The sequence below is a fragment of the Myodes glareolus genome, chromosome 3 (genome assembly GCF_982192425.1).
Source record: "Myodes glareolus chromosome 3, mMyoGla1.1, whole genome shotgun sequence".
NCBI classification, from domain to species: Eukaryota; Metazoa; Chordata; class Mammalia; order Rodentia; family Cricetidae; genus Myodes; species Myodes glareolus.
In genome coordinates, this window is record NC_142028.1 from 10152427 (window position 1) to 10174468 (window position 22042).

Consider the following 22042-nt stretch of genomic DNA (forward strand, 5'->3'; position numbering starts at 1 on the left):
CTGGACTCCACATCCCCAGTGCTGGGATTACAGGCATGCGCAAGACCCTTGCTCTGGTGTGAGTTGCTCTGATGTGAGTTCCGAGAGAGTTCAGAATCACTGGGGTCTTTCTGAGGGATGGACCAGCAGCAGCATCTTTACCGAGGAGACTGGTCTAAAGTTGAGTCTAAATGCAATCTAGACATAGATTTCTATTTGCGCAAGATGGGGACGATCCAGAAGGGCCTGAGAGGCAGGTTTAGGCGACAACTGCCACAGTGAGAGCCAGACCTCAAGCTGGGAGAATACCGCGGCTGCCCGAAGGTGACCTCCAACTTTCAGAAACGAGCGGGGGAGAGCGTGTGCTTACTGCAGCCTTGTCCTTGAAGGGGATTGAGCGAGCCGAGGGGAGTGGTAGACCAGGCTCGGGTTTCCAATCACAATAGAGAAAGCAGGGAGGCTGGAGGGCTGCGGGCCCCGCCTCCTCCTCCTCCTCCTTGCAGATCTAGGATCCGCGGTGCAGTCGGCTGACTTTGCGGTGGTTTCCCTTTCCTCAACGAGAGGCAGAGGCTCCTCTTGTCCGGTAGGTTTGACCCAGGATTCCAAAGCCTGACTCACAGAACAGCAGGGTGTGTGCTGGGGATAGGGAGTGAAGAGGCGTAATTGTTTGGCAGAACAGGAGGAAGGAGCTACGACACATCCACCTTTTGGGCTCTTTGCCTCTGAGCATCTCAGCTCCAGCCTCTTTCTGCCTGGCGGTTTTTGGCGTTCAGCCCAGGGAGCAGAGGTGGGCAGGAGGCTGGGGCTGAACTCTGGGCTCGGTCTGCATCCTGCAGGCTGGTCCCAGGCCTGTGTGCTATCGAGGGAGAGACTTGTACAGGCGTAAGTCAACCTAGTCCCACCAAGTCCTTGGTCGGCAGGTGGCGGGCACATCACTCATCTGCTGGGGTGCAGGCTGGGGGCACGTGCCAAGGTGCCAGGGATCTGGCGGAACAAATGGTTCCTGTGAAGGTTAGAAGGCCTTGCACCTAGTGATGGATTAAGTTTCCAGCGATTGTAGGAATGGGGATAAAGCAAAGTTCAGTCCTAAAGGTCCGGCTTCATCCCCGGCTCACGCTGCTTCTCCCCTCCTCGTTAACCCCCCCCCCCCCCCCGCGCAGTCGGGTACCTGAGCTTGCTGTGCCTCTTAGATGCACTAAGGTTTTGTTTACTTCTTGTGTTCAGTGTGCAAGGCCTAGACTTGCCTCCGGAGACTTTATCCGAGATGTGCGCTGCTGCCTCCCTCGCGACCTGCTTTGCACAGGAGAGGTGGCTTGTGGGCCGCGAACCGAGTTAGCCCCAACCTGGGGTGGGAAAATTCGAGGCAAAACCTGGGATTTAACGGTTAACACAGAAAGATCCTCTGCAGAGGAGACCTTAGTCCCTGGCGCTTGTTCAAGTCCGCAGGGGAGGGGATGTGGGGGACCCTGGGACTAGGGTGTTTTGTTTGTTCCAGTTTCTCTCTCCCTACAGTCACCTCTGATTTGACACCAGGCCTGCTACTATGCTACCATTTCCTTCTTATTTTCTACCACTGTTTGGCGGTGGGAGGAAAATAGGTACTTTTCTCTACACAGCTGAGTCTGCCTGTGCTTGCTGGATCTTCAACAGTGTCGCTTTTGAAATTACCCAAACCAATTTAAAATGTTTTCCCGACAGCCCAGCTGGAAAAACTTCTGTTTTCCCTTTCAGGATCCCCCCCCCACACACACACACACTCACACACACAAGACAGACTGTCAGGAATCTCAAGATTTCACGGTGTGACTGTGTGATAGAGTCTGACCTTGACCTCCCTGATCCTCCTGCCTCCTGTCTTCTAAATGCTGGGATTCCAGGCCTTTCTAATGCATTCTGGAACCTACCTAACAGATTTTAAGCCAACTAACAAAAATAAACTTGGTGTGGGCGGGAGCTGGGGAGGCTGTGCTTTTCTTACTGGAGAAAGAAAGACAGCCGCTCTGTTGAAGCCGCTTAAAATACGGGTCGGTCTGAATTCGCTTTAAGTGCTTTGTCCCAGCCCTTTGGAGGCGTTTCAGTCTTTGTGTCCACCAGGAAGCTGCAAACGTGATTCTCTAAGGCAAAATAACCCCTGAAGTGCTACAGTTTGGAGAAACGGTTTAAAATAACAAACCAACAAGCTACAGACTACAGTAGTTAGCAAAGCCAGGTTTCGCCACTTAGGGGTTAAAAGTGAAAATGGCTGTAGCAAGAACAGGATGGGCTATGAATAGGGGACCAGCGCCTCAGCTGTGATAAGCTAAGCTAAAAAGCAACAAAGTAATCAGCATAGATTACTAAATCTGCTACTTCGTGAAGGAGAAACTTGTGAGGGAGGCAGAGCAGCACGGAACAGTTCATGAGATTTAAAGCACAAAACTCAGGCTTTGCCCTCCCCCAGTGAAAGTAATTATTTATAATGGGAATTATAATCATTTCTGTTGGCTTAAAAAAACTATAAATATAGGTTGCTGGTTAACATGGTAGCATATAAATTTCTTATAGGGACGACGGAAAGAAATAGCTTATTTAAGTACAAATGTCCCTACCCTTTAGCCAGAAGTGAGCGGTTATAACAGAAGGTCATAGGAGTGATGATAGCAACTTAATTGCTTACATGGAGTCCTCTGCCCAGGGGAAGAACTTTTATTTTAGGCTCCTAGGGAATTTTCCTGTGTTTAAATCATCCATTAGGTGAGATGTGGTTCCCGCAAAGGCATTCTGTGTTTAGACCACCCTGAGGCTCCTTGTTGCACTGAACTTTACTCTGGTATTGAAGCTCTATCATTTTAGGCTGGTTCTCACTCAGATTCCACTCGTGGAAAATGCATTGATCACCTTTTTCTTGTAGGCAACATGGCCACCCTTAAGGAAAAGCTCATTGCCCCAGTCGCAGAAGAGGAAGCGGCTACCCCGAACAATAAGATTACTGTCGTAGGTGTTGGACAAGTTGGAATGGCATGTGCTATCAGCATTCTGGGAAAGGTATGTTTTAAGAGTCAGAGAGGTCACGCATGCTGCAGGAATGCATGTCCTAGCTGCACAGCCTGGGGGAGGGTAGTCTTTCAACCCTCAGCAATCTGAAGTAATTTCTAGGGTCACGCTTACTTATCTTTCAGTACTTGTACACTGTCAGAGGGTTCTGGTCACTCTGTGTGACCACCCAGGGATTTCTTAACACTGCTATAGTATGGTGTCCCCCATCATATTCATATTTAAAATTCTCCATGTTGTCAAAATCACATCCGTGATAGCTGGTTTTGCCTCAATCCAAGACAAGCATTTTCTATCCTTACCATGCCTCTTTTTCTATGTCTCACAAGCCTTTGACTTTTTTTCTACTGGTTCAGGTCAGTTTCGGGGCATCCTCTTCAGTATATACTTTTTGGGGACTTCTTTGTGATTAGCCCAGTTGTATCCGTTGGGTGGGTGTCACATCAGGAGGACAGCTTGGTAACTTGCCTCATTTCTATGGTGATAAACTGAGACTTGTGGTTGAAAGAATGACTGGAAAATTCAGATGCAGTGGTCTCCACTTTCTCTTCTTAGGGGATCTTTGTAGAGTGGCTTGTTGAAAGAACGTCTTACTAGTCTCAGACCTTAAACCTAGGGCTTTATTTGGAAATGATTTCAAACTTAAAATAGAAAATTTGTAAAACGTATCTTAATAAATCAGCATTTCCATGTATGCATCATTCAGATTTGCCAGCCCTCTGCATTTTGCTATCTTCTCCCTCCTCTTCTCCTCCTTTCGTCTCTCTTGCCTCCTCTATTATGTGTATGTATATATGTATGTGTATATGGATGTATGTATGTGTGGATGTATGTATGTGTGGATGTATGTATGTGTGGATGTATGTATGTGTGGATGTATGTATGTGTGGATGTATGTATGTGTGGATGATGTATGTATGTGTGGATGATGTATGTATGTGTGGATGTATGTATGTATGTGTGGATGTATGTATGTATGTGTGGATGTATGTATGTATGTGTGGATGTATGTATGTATGTGTGGATGTATGTATGTATGTGTGGATTATGTATGTATGTGTGGATGTATGTATGTATGTGTGGATGTATGTATGTGTATATGTATATATGTATGAGTATATGTATTATATATGTATGCATGAGTTTCCTAAAGAATTGGAGAATATCTTGACAAGATGAAGCTTTCTAAGCCCCGCAGCATGTCTAAGAACAGGACAAATTCTTACATAATTATTGCCATCCATAACTCTCGGCATCAGTTTTAAGGCTGACTTTGTGTCACCAGACTTACTATTCCTTTCGCCATCCACCTGTCTAGACTCTTGGTTGTGCTTACCGACCTTGAGGTTCACATCACTGTTTCTTTTCTTGCTTCTCTGACTTGAGGCCTTGCTTGTTCTGAGAGCGTCCTTACACGTAGGAAGATAGAAGCAATGCTCGCGAGCAGCACCTCCCCCGCCACAGAGTACACTGACTCTTTGTGTGGAGGCTTCTTGAGTACCTCTGACCAAGCATATTCCTTCTGTTTGTGAGGTTTAATGGGTTGTTGTTGTTTTGCTGGGGACTGAGCACAGAACTCTTCTGTGTGCTAGATGAGCATTCTACAGCTCAGTTCCTGGGTGCATTCCCAGCACTTTCTATTTTCTTTGCTTTTGAAATTCTATGTGTATCCCACGCTGGCTTCAAAGCTGTGATCTCTCCTGCTTACACCTCCTGAACGTTGCGATTATGGGTATGTGCCCCAAGACCTGACCTCAAACTTTAAGTTCTTTTTCTTATTTATCTTATGTGTATGGGTGTTTTGCCTGAATGTATGTGCATTCATGCCTGAGGAGGCCAGAAGGGGGTGTTGGATCCTCTGGAACTAAAGTTTCCGATGGTTGTGAGCCACCATGAGAGTGCTGGGAATCTAAGCTGGTTCCTCTGCAAGAGTAGCTTGTGCCATTAACCACAGAGCCATCTCTCCAGTGTGTAAATTTTAAATTCTAAAGGATCAAATTGTGACTCTTTTAACTGAGAAATAGTTATCAAAGAACAAATTAGTGTGTACTGTACCCTTTTGCTTGTTTTTCTAGCTGCTTTTGATTGACTAGTTACGTATGATATGTGATTGTTTCCTCAATAATAGGGGTTTTAAGTAGTCTTAATTGACTGTTCACTTTTCCTTTGGTCAGAACAAAAACAGTTGAGCTTACATTTCTTTTTTTTTTTAAGTGCACGCCAAATATACCATATCAATACAGTGCTGTTAAAGTGCTTTATTCTAAATAAATGATAGCTTTTTTTTTTAAAAAAAAAAAAAAGCTTTTGTGTGTGTGGGTAGATGCTACTGTTTTGCTGTGGGGGTCTCCTTCAAACAAGGCTGGTCTCAATCTCGTGACAGGTCTGCATCAGCTCAACCTTCCAGATGCTGTAATTCTTGGCCTGTAACACCACATCCTCCTAACAGAACTTCTCTTATCCTTGTTTTAAGACAAAGTGACTGAGGCAAGAGAAATGATGTCACCTGTCCATTGTCATGTGAGCTGTACAGATGGCTATTCTTCCACGTATCTGACAAAACTCTAAAACTGACCAAGTTCCTCAGCACCACAAAATAATGTGCTTATTTATTGTGAATAACCCATCCAGTGCCACAGCAGCACAGAACACTGGAGGGAACTGTAGCCCTGGATTCTGCAGCCTACTGTACCTGCTCAGAATATTTTAATACATATTCCTAGGCTAGGACAAGCTCAAAAATACAAATGAGTAAATGGTATTTCCCCATTTGATTAATTATTTAAAAAGTTATATCTTTTCCTCCCACAAAAATTTCATACTTAACAAGCACTTGAGTATAAAAATGTTGGCGGCAAATACCAACTCATTGATATCAGTCATTTATTAACTGAGAGGCAGAATCCACAACTACGTTCATTCCTCTTGAGATTAAAAGATTTCTACAGTTACATTCTTGGTTTCCAACTGCTCTTGCTTCTTAATAGTTTATTTATAGCCACAGTAAATGCATAAGCTGTGGAGATGTAGGCAGAGAGATTTGAGTCATCCGCAGCATCAGTCCTTGGTCATACATCTCTTTGTGCATCTCTGCTTGTGGAGGGTGCGCGGTACACACAGTCAGCTATAGTCAGCCCTTTGGTTATTTTTTTAGGTGCCGACTTTCCTGCTTCCTTCAGCTAAACATGCACTTCAAAGCTAATTCTCTACACCCACTGACGCAGAGGCACTGACATCCTGTGGTGTGCTTTCTGCCATAAGCACTGGATTGTGTTGTGCTGTTACTAAAAGACGATTGGAATTGCTGCTGCTGGGCATGGTTACAGAATATTAGGCTATTATGAAGAGAGAAGGTGCTAATTTAGAACTAAAAAATGAAAATGAGGGTGTTGTGGGCTCTTGGATGCTGCATACAGGAGAACGGTTGTCTTTAAAAGTTTTCCAAACACATATAGGTAAGAAGGTATATAAAAGTTTGTGTCCATATTTGATAAAGAGCTGTCATCTCTCCCTGTGCCTAGGGAATGGTTCCTGAGGGCTGGCTCTTTATCCTAAGACTTGGCTGCCTTTCCTGCCAAGTTAAGCATTCTAGGGTTCAATCACATTCAACTCCAATGTGAACTCACCTTTGGAGATTTAAATCGATCGCCCTCCCATAAGCCCTCTGAATTATGATAACACCAAAACACACTTCTGATGTTGTTCTGAGTCAGTCTTTATCTGTCATCTGTCTTTGTCTCTCTCATAGATGTGTGTGTGTTCATATATGTACATATTCATTACCTAATGTGGAGATGATATGTTTTTTTTTTTGAACCAACTTAACTTTCATGAGGGATCTTTGTAATTTCTCTTGAATCGTCATTGAAGACCAAACACCAGAAGTTGAGGATTTTAGACATTGGGTGCTTAGCCATATGTAAAAGACTTCCTTAGGGTATATTGGTGCTAAACCTTCCTTGTGTAACTTAGGATGCTGTATTTATACTCAAACACGTGGCAAGCAATTCAAATGAGAAGGCGCGTTACTTTCCCTCACAGACCATCCTGGCAGAGAAGGCGTGTTTATTTAATCTCTGTAGATCAGGCTGCAGAGATAAGGTGGGAAGTAAAGCCAGCGATAATGTGGACCCCAGCCCATCCCCACTGACCCCCTTGTCCAGTGAAGCTTCACGTCCTCAAGGTCCTAGTTTCCACAGAGAGCCCTGCTAGCTGCGAGCCGCGTGTTCAGAACTCACGGCCTGTGGGAGACTTCATCCTCAAACCGTGATAGGAACGAATGCCTGCTTTTGTGTTTCTAGTCTCTAGCTGATGAACTTGCCCTTGTGGATGTCCTGGAAGACAAGCTCAAAGGAGAGATGATGGATCTGCAGCACGGGAGCTTGTTTCTTCAGACTTCCAAAATTGTGGCAGATAAAGGTAGGTAGTTTCTTTGCGTGCTACAAGGGATCTTACGTGAAAGAAATTTTATAATGGATAGATGGTGGGGATGTACTCTCCAGCATGACAAACTGATCATTCGCTTTATTTCTCTTACTACCTGTGGTACTGATGCCTAGGGCCTTGCTGGATATGAAGCAAGTGCCCAACATCCCCTGATTTATATTCTATCCTAAATTTTGTTTATTTGTTTTTTGGGTTTTGTTTTTGTTGTTTGGGTTTGGTTTTGAGACAGTATTTCTTAGAACTTGCTCTGTAAACCAGGATAGCCTTGAACTCAGACATCCACCTGCCTGTGCCTCCTGTGGGCTAGAATTGAAGATGTATACCACCACCACCCAGTTAAAACTAGTTTTTTAAACCAGAAAAAGTTGAAATTGTGGGGTGATTGTTTTAATAATTACTAATGACAAAATGCTCATGATCTGTTTTAGTAATTTTATATACTACAAAATTTCCATCTACCTAGAAATGGTCTCATATTTAATTTAAAACTACTTTTCAATTCTACATATATCATTAAAAGTGAGATTCTTCTCCATTTCTACTGTGGCCATATCACTGGGAGAGAGTCGCAGGCTGTGATGTGTGGAGTTGTTTACGTCTGTATTGTTCTCGGACAGGCCAACCTTTTTGCATCAGTTTCTAGAATTTCGTTTTCTGGAGCTTTTGTTTTAGATGCACACAGTGTGTGAACACATTCTGTCTTTGAGAATCCCTGTAGAATGTGGTCCTGTGCTCCACATACCAGCTGCCATCTTTGTCAGCTTTACTTTACAAACACGTGGTTTTTGTTCATTCTATTTGCTTGAGACAGATCTCATGGAATCCAGGTTGTCATGAACTCACTATGCACTTGAGGCTGGCCTCTCCTAGCTGCCAGGATTATAGGTGTGCAGGGCTGTGCTTGGCAGTGCAGTTTATTTTCTGAACAAAAATTTGGATGTTTTCTTTTAAAAAATCATCTTTAAAATATACCTTTTAAAAAATAATAAAACCCCAGAATGGCTATATATAATACCTCAGTTTTCAGGTAATCTGCGTTCCGTTTATCCCAGAATTGTCCTCTAGTTCCTCAGTTCCCTTTATCTTCCCATCTTGATAAATACAGTGTTGTGGTTTCTTCCTTTCTTCAGTGTCCAGGGGCTAGTGGCCTGGAAGAAGCTAGCTAATGGTTGTTACTTAAGTAGCATTCAGAGTCCTGCCTCAGGTGGTTGGGTTTGTCATTCCACCTTCAGAACACAGTCATAAGGAGGAGATAAGACCAGTCCTTGCATCTTATGGGAAAAGACTGTTAATCTTCTGCATTAGTGATGTGAATGAGCTGTTGTGTTAGAATTTGCTGATTGCATCAACACTTCCTTAGCAGAAAAGTAAAATCTTCTCTGAAAGTTAATGCCATCGAACATAAATAATCTTCCTTAACAAATATGTTACAAGCAGGTATGGTGGCACAAACCTATAATCCCAGCACTCAGGAGGCAGAGGGAGGCAGTTCTAGGCCAGCCTGGTCTACACAATGACTTCCAAGCAGACAGGGCTATATAGTGAGACTCTCTTAAACATACACACACATACACACACACACACACACACACACACACACACATGCACACATGTGCGCTCATGCATGTCTTTACATACATATGTATGTATTTGTATAATACATAAGTGTGTAACTCATACTGGCCTTGAATTCATGGCAGTCCTCCTGGGACAACCTCCTGAGTGCTGGTATTAGAAGTGTGTCCCATCCCTTGGTACATGGAATATTAGAAATCAAAGTTTGATTTCCAATCCAAACTTAACACTTTCTTTTCCATTATAGATATCAGTAGATATCTTTATGTAAAGAGAAACTTAAAATTGAGTTTTGTTTGTATTGTGTGTTACTAACAGGAATATGCAAAACCATAATTTCATGGTGATTGCGGAAAGCCTGTCTGCTGGGCTGTGGGCTCACTGACATGTTTCAGCTCTTCATGGAATTCCAATGGACTTCTTAGCCACAGGCATATTTTAGGGCATTTCCCTGGTTCATCATTCGCCAGTTTTAAAGTGGGGTTGCTTCATTGTCTCTCAGGGGAGAAAAATGCAGCTGCAGAAGCTTGAACCTGAAAACCTTTTTTTCTTTCCTTTTTGTTTGTTTGTTTTGAGACAGGGTTTCTCTGTAGCTTTGGAGCCTATACTGGAACCTAGCTCTTGCAGACCAGGCTGGCCTCGAACTCAGAGAGATCCACCTGCCTCTGCCTCCCGAGTGCTAGGATTAAAGCCGTGCACTACCACCGCCACCCGGCTCTGAAAACCTTTAAATAGGGGCTGGAGGAACGGCCTAGTGTTTAGTTGACTACTGTGTGCTTCTCTTCCAGAGGACCTAGGTTCCGTCCATACTTCCTGTGTGGGCAGCTCACAACCACCTGCAACTCCAGTTGCAGGGGATCTGATGCCCTCATCTACACACACACACACATCTTTTTAAAATACAGTCTTTTAATACAGAAACTTTAGCTCTTTAAGTTCTGGAGACTTATGCATGGTGAAGCTTCTAGAGCATATATACCATAGATGGCCTGTTTGGCCCAGGAGTTGAATTTAAGGTTCCCTGTCTTGCCATTTCTCTTCCAAGATTACTCCGTGACAGCCAATTCTAAGATCGTGGTAGTGACCGCAGGAGTCCGTCAGCAGGAGGGAGAGAGCCGACTCAACCTGGTGCAGAGAAATGTCAATGTGTTCAAGTTCATTATTCCTCAGATCGTCAAGTACAGCCCTGACTGCACCATCATTGTGGTTTCCAACCCAGGTACTAACGTGGGGCTCTAACTGTAACAGTGGCCTGTCTGGTTCTGATCTGTCTGCTTCGCCTTTGGGGACTTTGTTTTGGGTTTGCTCACTGGCAGAGTTGGTTCACATGTCTTCTGTTACTGGTGCAGAAAGATGGTGTTTGCAAAACAGATGGCTCCATCCCAGGCCAAATGTTTAAAAATGTAAGTTTTGTATGGTGGGGTTTCATCTTTTTGTTTCATCCATGTGTGCTGTAGATCTGGAAGGCATTTGTAAATGCTGTAAAGGTGGAGCTGGGTGATGTCCCTGCAAAGTATATATTATGAAAGCGTTGGACCTGGATTTGGATCTATAACAACCACGTAAAATGCCATACTTGGGGACACACAGTTTTAATTCCAGTGCCAGGGAGATGGCAACAGGAGATTGCCCGGCACTCATTGGCAAGCCATCCTAGCCAAACTGGCCAACTCTGGATTGGTTAAGAAATCCCATCTCAAAATAAGATGGAGAGCAACTGAGCAAGACTCATAGACCTTTGGCTTTCACAATTACACAGGTATGTGTGTGCTCTTGTGTGCATACACCATATATAACACACTCCAGTCCCTGACACCACCTCTTTTAGCCTAATAATAAAAATTATATGATGCCATTATTTACAGCCAGGGTAAAAGAATCAAGAGTGGATTCACGAAGCAAAATCCACACCACCCAAGTTGCCACTGAGCCATTCATTTGAATTGATAAATCAGGACAAGAGACAAAATAGTCACATCCCCCAAAGGGGCTTAGAGAATGACTTGGTAGTTAATAGCCCCCAGCTGCCTTTGCAGAAGACCCAGATTCAATTCCCTTCACCCACATGTTGGCTCACAACCATCTGTAACTCCAATTCTTGGGGATCTGATGCCCTTTTCTGGCTTCTGCATGTGGCACATGGACATATAGGTAGATAAACACACATAAAAGAAAAATAACTAAAGCTTTTTAAAAACAGAATCAGCTCTCAGAACCTGGTATCAATTGTTTTTCTGTTACCATCTTGCAAAGAAGTGATTTTGAAATGGCTGAACTGATTTTTGTTTGACATTTTCTTGCCTTAGCTTTTTTTTTCTGTTTATAAAAAGAACATTTTCTAAAAAAAATTTAAGGTTTTGTAAGTAAATTTTACTTTATCATGTGCCAGAACAAATGGCTAAAGTTCTATCTCTGTCACACACACACACACACACACACATATGCACACGCACACACACTTGTTTTGGGGTGCACGGGGAATTGAACTACATGGTAGGTAAGTATTGTACCCGCTTAGGTCAGTGTCACACATCTTTGGTCTATAGTTTATCATCCATGTTACTGTATGATGGTGCGCATAGACAGAATGCTGATAAAATGGTAGCACTGTCTCTGACCCTTCCTTGGAGGATTGTGAAGAAGCTTGGGGATCACTGCAGTTCCCTTAGTACTGGGGATTGGGACCTGTTAGAAGATCATTTCTGTATTCCCATTCTTTGAGTCTAGATTGGGGCTTCCTGAATGGTTCAGCTGTGTATATAAACATGTGCACCAGGTCATTGTAGAACAGAAATGGCAGAAAGCTGGCCATACTATCCCATATCCATGTCCTGTTTCAGTCATCACTCATTATATCACTCCCATGATAAACCTTCCAAGTCTGAGTCTTCATGGAACTTCTGTAGGGTGGGAACCACTTCTGCAGGAGGGAATCACTTCTGTATGAGAGGGAACTATGTCTGCAGGGAGGGGACATCACTTCTGCAAGGTGGGACCACTTCTGCAGGGGGACCACTTCTGATACATTCAAGTTGGCATACAAAGGCATTATCCAGTCAGAGTGCACTTAAAATACCTTCGCCAGGCTGCACAGAGGAGTGCAGTGGTGGGGATCACCAAACCCACTGCTGGCTTCTTTTCTGACAGTGTGAGTCTTTCCTTTCCTTTCCAACGTAGCCTTTACCTTCTGTGACCCAGCAAATGTCTTACCTCTGGGGTGAAGGTTACATAGCAGCTGTCCAACCATGAGACAGTAACAACATGAATTTCATGATAAGTTGTTAGACAATATCATACTCAAGAAAATGCATCCCGGCAGCCCTTGCTGACCTAGAAGTGGCATTGTTTGTGATGACAGCCTCCACAGCCACAGACTGTTAGAACTGGGGGCAATTAAGTATGTCAGTGCTGTGTTGCTGTTAGAGACACCATGACCAAGGCAACACTTATAATAAAAGAAAGCATGTAATTGGGGCTGACTTACAGTTTCAGAGGTTTAGTCCATTATCATAGCAGGAAGCATGGCAGCCTGCAGGCAGACATGGTGCTGGAGCAATAGCCAAGAGTTCTACATTCTGATCCATAGGCAGAGGGAGGGAGCCTAGGCTTTGCATGGGCTTTTGAAACCTCAAAGCCCACTCCCTACTGACATGCTTCCTCCTGCAAGGCCACACATACTCCAATATGGCCATACTTAGTCCAACAAGGCCACACCTTCTAATTCTTCTGATCATTCCCTGGTGACTAAACATTGAACTACATGAGCCAATGGGGGACATTCTTATTCAAGCTATCCCAGTGAGGAATGAACCAGCCCCTTTTCTTTCTTTCATGGTAAAGTTCATTGACTTGTAAAGTTCCTAGGTATTCTTATGTCAAATAATAATCCATGTGCACAGTTTTTACATATTTTATATTTATATTTTCTTTACAAATGCTTCATTCTTATCTGTCTGAATCTGGGTATTAAAAGTTAAATTACAGACTTCTTTTAGGTCATACCTCATCTGAGAGATGGGCATGTGGAGAGGGGAGGCCAGAACACCTTCTGATTGGTTCAGCAGTTCCGATTTCCTTCCTTTTCTCTAAAATGTCTAGTGGATATTCTTACTTATGTAACCTGGAAACTAAGTGGGTTACCTAAGCACCGAGTGATTGGAAGTGGATGCAACCTGGATTCTGCTCGGTTCCGCTACCTGATGGCTGAGAAGCTTGGCATTCATCCCAGCAGTTGCCATGGATGGATTCTGGGCGAACATGGTGACTCCAGCGGTAAGAAAAATGATTTCCTTGGTGCTTCTGGCTTATGCAGACTGTTCTTTTTTTATTTCAAATTTTAGTTTTATATGATTTGCTATATTTCAGAAAGAATTCAGAAGTAGTATAGTTGTATTTTTGATTCTATTCAACTTTGCTTTTGTTGTCATCTGTCTGTCCATCCATCCATCCATCCATCCATCCATCCATCCATCCATCCCCACCTTGCTACCTTCTTTGGCTGTTTTACAGGCAGGGTCTTACTATGGAACTTAACCATGTAGCTGTCCTGGAATTTGCCATGTAGACCAGGTAGGCTTTGAACTCAACAGAGATCAGCCTGCCTCTGCCTCTCTGGTGTAGGGGGTAGAGGTATGTGCCACCAGGCCCAACTTCATCTAGCTATTTTTAGAAATATCTGTGTGTGAACATCGGCACACACGTGGAAATCAGAGGACAACTTTGGGAGTTGGTTTTCTCCTATCACAAAGTTATCAAGGACCAAACTCAGGCCATTAGTCTTGGCAACAAAGACCTTTACCTGCTGAGCCATCTTGCTGGTCTCACTGTGCTTGCCATCCCCCATTAAATCATAGTCACCATGTTCTTTTCTCCCTAAATCCTTGAATTTGTGATTTCTTCTGTTCTCTTTCCCTCCTCCTTCATGCTGTACTTTGTTCTGTGGTTTTGTTTTTCATGCAGTCCAGTCTCGTCTAAAATTCCCAGTAGCAGAAGATAACCTTGAACTCTGACCTCCTGCCTCTGTCTCCAGATTGCTGTAACCAAAGCCTAGGGGGCTTTCTTCTTTTTTCCTGTACCACAGTACAGGAAGCAAAATCGGGAAATGTAACATTGAGCCCATATTTAACCCACAGACCATTTGCAAATGTCACCCTCTGATGTCCTGTGGGTCCTTTCCCCCATCTGGATCCATCCTGACATCTTGAGTTGTGTCTCATTCTGTTTCCTGAGTCTCCCTTAGTCTGGAGCAGTTCTTGATCTGTGTGTCTTCATGATGTAGACATTACTGGAGTATGAATGTCCATCTACGTCTGTTTCTGAAGGTTCAAGGTTATCTTTCCAGATAAATACTGCACAGGTTCTGGGGCTTCTGCAGGTGGGTGTGCAGTGCCTTGTTCTATTAGTGTGTCCATTTTGTCTTAGCGCAGTGGTTTTTTTTTCCTACAGAATGAGAGAAAAGTCATTCCTGCTTGGGCACAGTTAGATAGATCCATGGTTGTTGGAAGGGATCCGCTTATTTGTTCCAGCTGCCCAGAACCAAAATAATCACACAGAAGCTGTATTAATTAAATCACTGCTTGGCCCATTAGCTCTAACTTTTTATTGGCTCTTACATCTTATTTTAACCCATCTCTATTAATCTGTGCATCACCACAAGGTTGTAGCCTACCAGCAAATTTTCAGTTATCTGTCTCTGGTGGCTCCATGGCTTCTATCTGACTCTACCTCCTTTCTCCCAGCATTCAACTTAGTTTTCTCTGCCTACCTAAGTTCTGCCCTAACAACAGGCCAAGGTAGTTCCTTTATTCACCAATGGTATTCACAGCACACAGAAGAGAATCCCACTTCACATCCTCTTTTCTGTTTAAATAAAAAGGAAGGTTTTAACTTTAGCATAGTAAAATTACATATAACAAAGCAAGTACCAAGCAATAATTACAGTTACAATATTTATATTTATTTTATCTTTTATCATAATTAAGGAAAGCTATATTATTATTATCTACTCTCTAACTCCATCAAAGACTCCAGAAGGATATAATATTACCTAAGTAAGCAGGAAGTGCACTATAAACAACTTCCAAAACTCTAGAATTGACAGAGACATCTCACTACCTGGAAAGTCACCCAAAGTTCTTTTGTACCATTGGAACATCCATCTTTAACCTACAGATCCATAGTATCCAGCACACTTTTCCATAAAGCAGGAAATTTTAAAGATAGATCTGCCTATATTGGCAGTTTGTCAGTCACTTTTTTCTGTGTCCTGCAGAATGTCTGGCAGACTCTTTCATGAAACAGGAACTTCAAAGGACAGTTTCACCTTTAGGCAAAGTTTAGCAATCATTTTTCTGTGGGTCCTGCATGTCCAATTAAGCAGTCTAGGCAAGAGCAGTTTCTTTTCCAAATGGCTAACAAATTCTATAAGGAGCCTCTTTGATGCCCATCATCCGTTTGAAGTAGATTGGTAATGCAAAGCCCTCTAAGATTTTAAACATTTTAAATGTCATATTCTATAGTCTTTGAAAAGTTTGAAGAATGCCTGTCCATCTAAAATACATCTAAAAATGCCTGTCCATCTAAAAAAATCTAACATGACTACAAGCTTGACTATTATAGATGATTATCTAGTAACCTATATTTCTTAATTATACATTACATTTTTAAATGAACTACACAGTCACAATACCTTAATCAAGAGCAGAAATATACATATAACAAAATTGACCGTAAATTTGTATCAATAAGTCAAGATCCATACCAATGCAAGTCTCTAGCATATCCCCCTTTAAATGTAAACAAACATGTATGAACAATATTTGGGAATATGGGCACAGTTCTTTAAACTGCTTTCTGCTGTTTATTGGGCAAAGTAATTTTTTGAGAGTTGTTTAAGGCAACCTTTTAGGGGGTCTTGGTCCATCAAACCACATTAGTCTGGAAGCAATCCACAGGTTCTCATTTTCTGTGGAAACAAAAGTAGAACCTCTTTTCCAAAGCAACATATCCTTATACCCATATTTTGAATTTAAGATACTTTAAAATATATATGTTGGTTTAGTTACCAGCCCATACAATAAAATATCTCTCTTTACTTAGCTCCTTCACAGTCAAAAAATTTAAAGAAAACACAATAAAACACGTAATCCGACTCTCTTTGTATGTTTAATCTTTACATGACTTATTTTTTTACTGTTACTTTTTTTACAAGTTTAATAATTATTTTATTATCTTTATACCTTTAATCTATTACTATCTGTACTCTTTTATATTACATTTAATGTCTTTTTACCCTTTTTTTTCTTTCCCAAGCCTATGTACATTTTTTAAATACTGTGTCTCATTTAGAGGTCTTTTCCATTTGAATTTTTCTTTATTGTATATCTGTAATTATTTTTTGACCAGAAGTGCTTCTTAAAATGTTAAGTCCTTCTTATAGACTTAAGTGGTGCCATTGCTAGGGAATATAGGGCACTGCCTGCTTGCCCCACCCAGCCCAGCATGAAGGAGCTGTTTGCTGCCTCTGAGAGCCATGCTACAGCCCCATTTTTAGGCACAGAGTGGGTCTGTGTCTCCACAAAGCAAGTTGTAGTACTCTTCTTGCAGACCCCATTTAAATGCTCCTTGGCCAGACCTCCCAAAAGAGCCAGGGGTAAAGGAGCTGCTGCACACCACCAGCAAACAGCAAGAAGCCATGTTAAACTCTGCAGTTGTCTTCTCTGCCTACTTAAGTTCTGCTCCATCAACAGGCCAAGGCAGTTCCTTTATTCACCAATGGTATTCACAGCATACAGAGGGGAATCCCACATTACATGGTTTTCCTTATAGTCCATGAGGATGTCTAGTTGGCCTGGAACAGTAGAAACTGTGGACCAAGGGGAACTTACTGGACCAAGAGGATCTTACTTGGTCCCTAGCAGTTTAGCTGCTGTATCTATGTAATTGCACTGGGCTATACCTGAGCCCTCGTTCATACTGTGAGTCACCAGTTTTCTCCCAAAGTCCCTAAGGAGTGTGAGACTGGGGCTGCAAAGTCCAGTTCCTGTGTTTGTTTGTAGACATTCTCCCCTAAATTATGAAGACCCTAATTTACATATTAGTGTGCTTTTATAATAACTGTATTTGAGGATAATTACCATAAATTTTTTTTCTTAAGAAGAAAGGGGCTTTTGTTACCAAACAATCCCCAGTAGAGAAGTTTATATTTCTAAAATTGAGAGTTTAGGATGGTCCCAAACTATAATCTCTTGTGATTTTTACCAACCTAGAGATTTGGAAAGAATTTCATGTTCTCTGTAAATTATACAATGGCTGTTTTGAACCACATTTGTTGAGAGTGCAAAGGTCAGTAGTAGGGACTGGAGGCATGGCTCAGCCAAGAGCACTCGTTACTGTGGCAGAAGTCAGGACCAATTTCAATTCCTAGCACCCACATTAGGTGGCTCACAACTGCCTGCCACTTCGGCCCCAGTTGTTCGACTCTTTCTTCTGGACTCTTTGGGCACCTGTACATGCTCATACACATACATACATACATGCATGCATGCATGCATACATACATAATAAAATTATATATGTGTATGTGCACATACATGTTATATACTTTATTTAAATATATGTATTTAAAAGTTCTATTGCTGGTTGAAGCTAAGTATTAGAACAAATACCTACCTCCAAAGGGGATGAAAACTCTACTTGAGTTAGATACCATTGGATAGTACCAACTGGTATTGGGATAAATTTGCATCAGAGTTGAGATCTGAGATTAGAAAGTTTTGTTTTTCTCACAGTGGCTGTGTGGAGTGGGGTGAATGTGGCAGGAGTCTCCCTTCAGGAGCTGAACCCTGAAATGGGAACGGACAATGACAGTGAAAACTGGAAGGAAGTACATAAGATGGTGGTGGACAGGTGAGTAGAGGTGACCCCACTCCGGTGAGTTCGTATCCTGTCCCAGAAGGTAGAACTCTGAGCTGTTTCCACACAGCCTGCTCAGGAAGCTCTTCACCTGATGAGTCTCTTTGAGAAGTGGGCAGGATTAATTTAGACCCATCAGATTTGCTGTGCAGGTATCTAGAGAAAGCTGCGATACAAATCCAGCTGTAGCAGTCAACATGGAACTGCCTAGAGGGAGGGCCTTCACTGTGTTACCTGTCAACCAGTAAGGTAAACCTGGACCCTGTTAGTCGAATAACCACATGCACACACAGTCAGGCAGACTGCTGAAAGTATTTAAGCAACACTGGTCCTACTGCCCTTCACCATACCCCACCACCTTAAAAAAGTCTCCCACATTAATTTCATTTTCTAAAACCGTTCCTCTCAGTTACCAACTATTCTCTTTCATGATTGTTCTGCCCCAACAATGTATATTACTTTGAAATGCAGCCAAAAATGCAGGCTTGGATTCTTCTGGTTCTGATACTCAAGCTGACTATCATACTGGAAGCCATTTAACCTTCAGGGTTATCTATCACCCCTCTTCTCCTAGATGCATTAAGTATAGGTTATAGTCATCGATAATCATGTTCTTATACACCCATTAGTTGTATATAGTATAAGACCTTGAAGACTTGTCAAAATGAAGCCACATATTACATACAGGGCCACGCTTTATCGCTGGCAAGCATTCAGTGTTATTATTTGCAAAGTTCTTGCAGGAAAATTGCTACCTCAAATATGGAAGTTTTATTTAGAATGACTTTTCTTGGAGATTTTGACTGTGTATAAAAAAATCTACAGGTTAAAAATTTCTTAGATTTTTCAGGGCTTTGATTTTATGAATGAGGTTACTGCTCATTTGAGTGATGGCCTCTCTTGTCGTTCACTGTTTCCTAAGTTCATTAATACATTTGGAAATACACTTCTTTGTAAATCAAAGATGGTGGAAAATGTATGGTTTTAGGGACTGGAGAGATAACTTATCAATCAAGAGTGTGTACTGCTCTTGTAAAGGACTGAAGTTAAGTTCCCAGCACCCACACTGGGTGACTCATGATTGCCTATAACTCCAGCTTTAGGGGCTTCTGATACCTCTGGCCCCTGGATACTGTCACTCATGTGCACATGTACCCACCTGCACATACAGACACACAGACACATGGTGCACACACATAAATTTTAAAATATCTTGAAAAGAGAGGGAACATTCATAACCATCATGACTTCATAAGCATTCACTGATACCTGTGTCTCACTCTGCCATGTAGTCCTTACATTTTTACAGCTTTTATTTGTACATTAATTCACTTGATGTTTATTAAAAACTTACAAAACAGGTGTATGATCTCCTTTACTAAGAGGAACTAAAGCCGGAAAAGTTTAGAAATTGGCCAAGATGACCATTAGAGACACAGCAGGCAACAATTCAGTGTCAGGCTCAATGATCTCTCATATGGTTTCTTTTCCTAAGTGCCTACGAAGTCATCAGGCTGAAAGGATACACCAACTGGGCCATTGGGCTAAGTGTAGCTGACCTCATTGAGTCCATGTTGAAAAACCTGTCTCGGATTCACCCAGTGTCTACGATGGTGAAGGTGAGAAGAAACCATTGCAAAAAGAAAGTAGCAGAGTGTCTAGTCTCACGTTGTATAAGGAGATTCATCTAGAGAAAGACAAGAAAGCTTCAGTCCTCAGTTACTTCTGCATTTGTAGTTCATTTAAACATCGTTGTTCTCTTCCCGGCCAAAGTCTAGGACAAGAGCACTCAACTTTGTAGGAGCTAAGGTGTCTGATACATTTTCTGAGAAATCTTCCTGGTGTGCCATAAAAACTATTAACCGTGAGTCCTGTTCAGAACTTGCCTCAACTGTGCTATTAAATAAGCATATACGAGGTTCATTTTAAGCTCATGTAATAAACCATAGACAGCCTTTCTTGGAGCACTCAATAATGTAGCAAATCTAGTTTAATTCAAAAACTATGAAGCAAACATACAAAAGAGGCCAAAAGAACCTGAAGCCAAGGACTGGATGTAGCTCGGTGGAAAGAGCGTGTGTTTAGCATGGAGGAGCCCTTAGGTTTGGTTCCCCATCTCTGCTAAAATCAAGTGTGGTTGTGCAGATCTGTAATCTGAGCACTGAGGATGTAGAGACAAAAGGATCAGAAATTTAAAGTCATCCTCAGCAACATAGCAAGTTTGAGACAAACCTGTACTGCATTACTTCATTGGAATAAATCCACTGAACAAAAGTAAAGTTATATTAAAACAGCATATGTAGCAAGTGAGTTGATTCTACATGTCAGTGCCAAGAATGAAAAAATATATGGAAAGTAAGTGGGATCCTTAAAAGTAAGCTAGCTGGCTGGGAAGCTGAATTGACAAGCTGTCATTTCAAATTAAGAAGAGACCCTGTCTGAATATGTAAAGTGAAGAGCCATCAAGGAAGACACCTGCTGCCAACTTCTGACTTCTAAAAGCACACACTGAAACATGGTGCACACATGCATACCCACACATACAGAAAGGTAGTTAGGGGTACAGCATGGCACCAGATGTTTGGCTTAGGGTACTATGGACAGTTTATAAAACGAGTATGGGAAAATTTGAGTAATTGTTAACTTTAGGGTTCCTAGAGAAGAATGTTTTTATTATATCTACTTTGGTGTATGTACAAAAATGTTTGAGGTTAGTAGTTTTAAAGATTAAGATAACTTGTTAACTATAATTAATCCATGAATTATATAGGAAAGTTGAGCCCATAATCAATTCCCCTATTTAAAGAGCATTTGAGAGATAGTTAACTTCTTTTTCACCTCTTGAGGGTATTGTAACTCCAATTCCAGGGGATCTGACACCCTCTTCTGGCTTTTGTAGACTCCTGTATTCACTGACACACATAAACTCACAGACACACGCACACAAAATAAATTATTGTTGTTGTTGTTGTTTTTCTTTTCAAGACAAGTTTCTCTGTGTAGCCATGGCTGTCCTGGAACTTTCTCTGCATAGTTCAGTCTCAAAGATCTGTGTACTTCTGTCTTCCGAGTGCTGGGATTAAAGGCATGTGCCATTCCAGGCACCAACAATATAAAATTTGGAAAAAAATGAGTTGATGGAAAGTTATCCATTAAGGACTGTCATTGAAAGTCATTTAAAGACTCATATAGCAAAGTGGTATTTAAGCGGAAAATAGTATTTGACTTAAAAACTGAGTACTGACTACCTTCTTGTAACAAAATTTTTGTAGTAAAAGTTTATGTAGTCTATAAATATGCAACTGGCTTCAAAACCCAAAGATATGTGGATATATGGACCAGTCAAATGAAAAATAGGAGAATAAATTTGTGTTTACCAAATTTCCTACAGTTGTTTGTATTCAACATAGCTCCTCTGACCATTTGTACCATGACCTCATGCCTGGTCTGAATGCTTTTGTTGCTCTCACAGGGGATGTACGGCATTGAGAATGAAGTCTTCCTCAGCCTCCCATGCATCCTCAATGCCCGAGGACTGACCAGCGTCATCAACCAGAAGCTGAAGGATGATGAGGTTGCTCAGCTCAGGAAGAGTGCGGACACCCTGTGGGACATCCAGAAGGACCTAAAAGACCTGTGACTGCCAGGTTCTAGGCTGTAAAATCCAAACCTCCAAAGTCACTAACCGTGAACCTTTAGTCTTCAGCCTTGTCTGTAGGTCACAATTTGCTTCTCCCCGACATGTGATATGAGCTCACAGATCAAAACCCAGGCTTGTTTGATGTTTGCACTAGGAGCTCTTGAACAAATAAAGTTAGCCATTGCAGCGTGCTTCCTTGTGTCATTTTCTCTAGGTTGTTGGAGATGGTGTCTCAGGACCTTTGTAGCTAGGGCCAGCCTTGAACTTGACCTTTTGGCTTCTGCTTCCCCGGTAATGAGATACAAGCTCACTTTGTATGCTTCTCCTCCTTCTTTTTTAATGACCCTTTCTCCACCTTCAGTGTCCCTAAATTCTGCCATCTCTGCTTCTGTAACCTGCCTTACAGTCAGCACTAGAATATTCAACTGTAATGTGTTCCATGATTTCCATGTCTTG

At 42.1% G+C, this 22042-nt stretch overlaps 1 protein-coding gene across 1 annotated transcript; it reads left to right on the top strand.

Annotated features, from left to right (window-relative positions):
* Nucleotides 1–404: 404 nt before the first annotated feature.
* Ldhb (lactate dehydrogenase B) lies at nucleotides 405–21777 on the top strand. The gene is made up of 8 exons (XM_048432586.3): nucleotides 405–562; nucleotides 2870–3003; nucleotides 7314–7431; nucleotides 10079–10252; nucleotides 13132–13305; nucleotides 17823–17940; nucleotides 19442–19565; nucleotides 21419–21777. The coding sequence occupies exons 2-8, from the start codon at nucleotides 2875–2877 to the stop codon at nucleotides 21584–21586; spliced, it is 1005 nt and encodes a 334-aa protein (XP_048288543.1). The 5' UTR covers nucleotides 405–562; nucleotides 2870–2874; the 3' UTR covers nucleotides 21587–21777.
* The last annotated feature ends 265 nt before the right edge of the window (nucleotides 21778–22042 follow it).